The sequence below is a fragment of the Cyphomyrmex costatus genome, unplaced genomic scaffold (assembly GCF_001594065.2).
Source record: "Cyphomyrmex costatus isolate MS0001 unplaced genomic scaffold, Ccosl1.0 C2241005, whole genome shotgun sequence".
Taxonomy (NCBI): domain Eukaryota; kingdom Metazoa; phylum Arthropoda; class Insecta; order Hymenoptera; family Formicidae; genus Cyphomyrmex; species Cyphomyrmex costatus.
The window spans coordinates 1-746 of record NW_017273898.1 but is presented as its reverse complement, the minus strand read 5'-3'; the positions used below and the strand labels follow the sequence as shown (position 1 = coordinate 746).

At 27.1% G+C, this 746-nt stretch overlaps 1 protein-coding gene across 1 annotated transcript; it reads right to left on the bottom strand.

The window, feature by feature from the left end:
- Positions 1–7: 7 nt before the first annotated feature.
- LOC108782776 (putative nuclease HARBI1) lies at positions 8–466 on the bottom strand (the record flags this gene model as incomplete). The annotated part of the gene is made up of 2 exons (XM_018551175.1): positions 8–125; positions 269–466. Coding segments are annotated over 2 exons (316 nt in total), but the record flags the coding sequence as incomplete, so codon positions are not given.
- Positions 467–746: the final 280 nt, after the last annotated feature.

The following is a 746-nucleotide window of genomic DNA, read 5'->3' as shown; positions in this document are numbered from 1 at the left end:
ACCAAACGTGTGTTCTACTCTAGTTCTTGTTCTGATATGTGATTCATTATATAATTGTTGAGCAGGGCCTTGAGGATTTAGTAATGGTGTAAATAAATAAGGTCTTGCAGGGTATGCACTATCACCTAAAACAGAAAGATTCATTATAACTGTATAAATAAATAGTTAATTATGCCAAAATAAAAAAGCTCACATAATAACATAAATCATATATTATTTTATATAATTAAAATCATATAGAGTATCTAATATAATTACAATCACATACCCAATAATAAGCAATTGTGAAAGTGATTTGTTTCAAAAAGCATTTTTAAATTACTATTCTGAAATATTGTTGAATCATGAACAGAGCCGGGCCATCGAGCTACAATATCCATTATTTCATTATCTGCATTTACCACAACTTGTACATTAAAGGAAAAATATGATTTTCTGTTTCTAAAAACTTCTGCATCATCACCACCTATATTATATGTACATACATACATAGAATGCGAATATCTATATATATTATGTATGCCTATATAATGATCCTTTGAGTATATGGACATATGTCTATATATTTAAAGTATACTTTAAATATAGATCATAATATACTATATATACATATATAGTGCACGTTTTAAACAAGAAAATACATTGATGAAATACACAGAGCACAATAACATACCTGGAGATTGTATTCTTATATGTGTACAATCAATGGCACCAATTACTTTTGGAAATGCAGCAATATTAAAAAA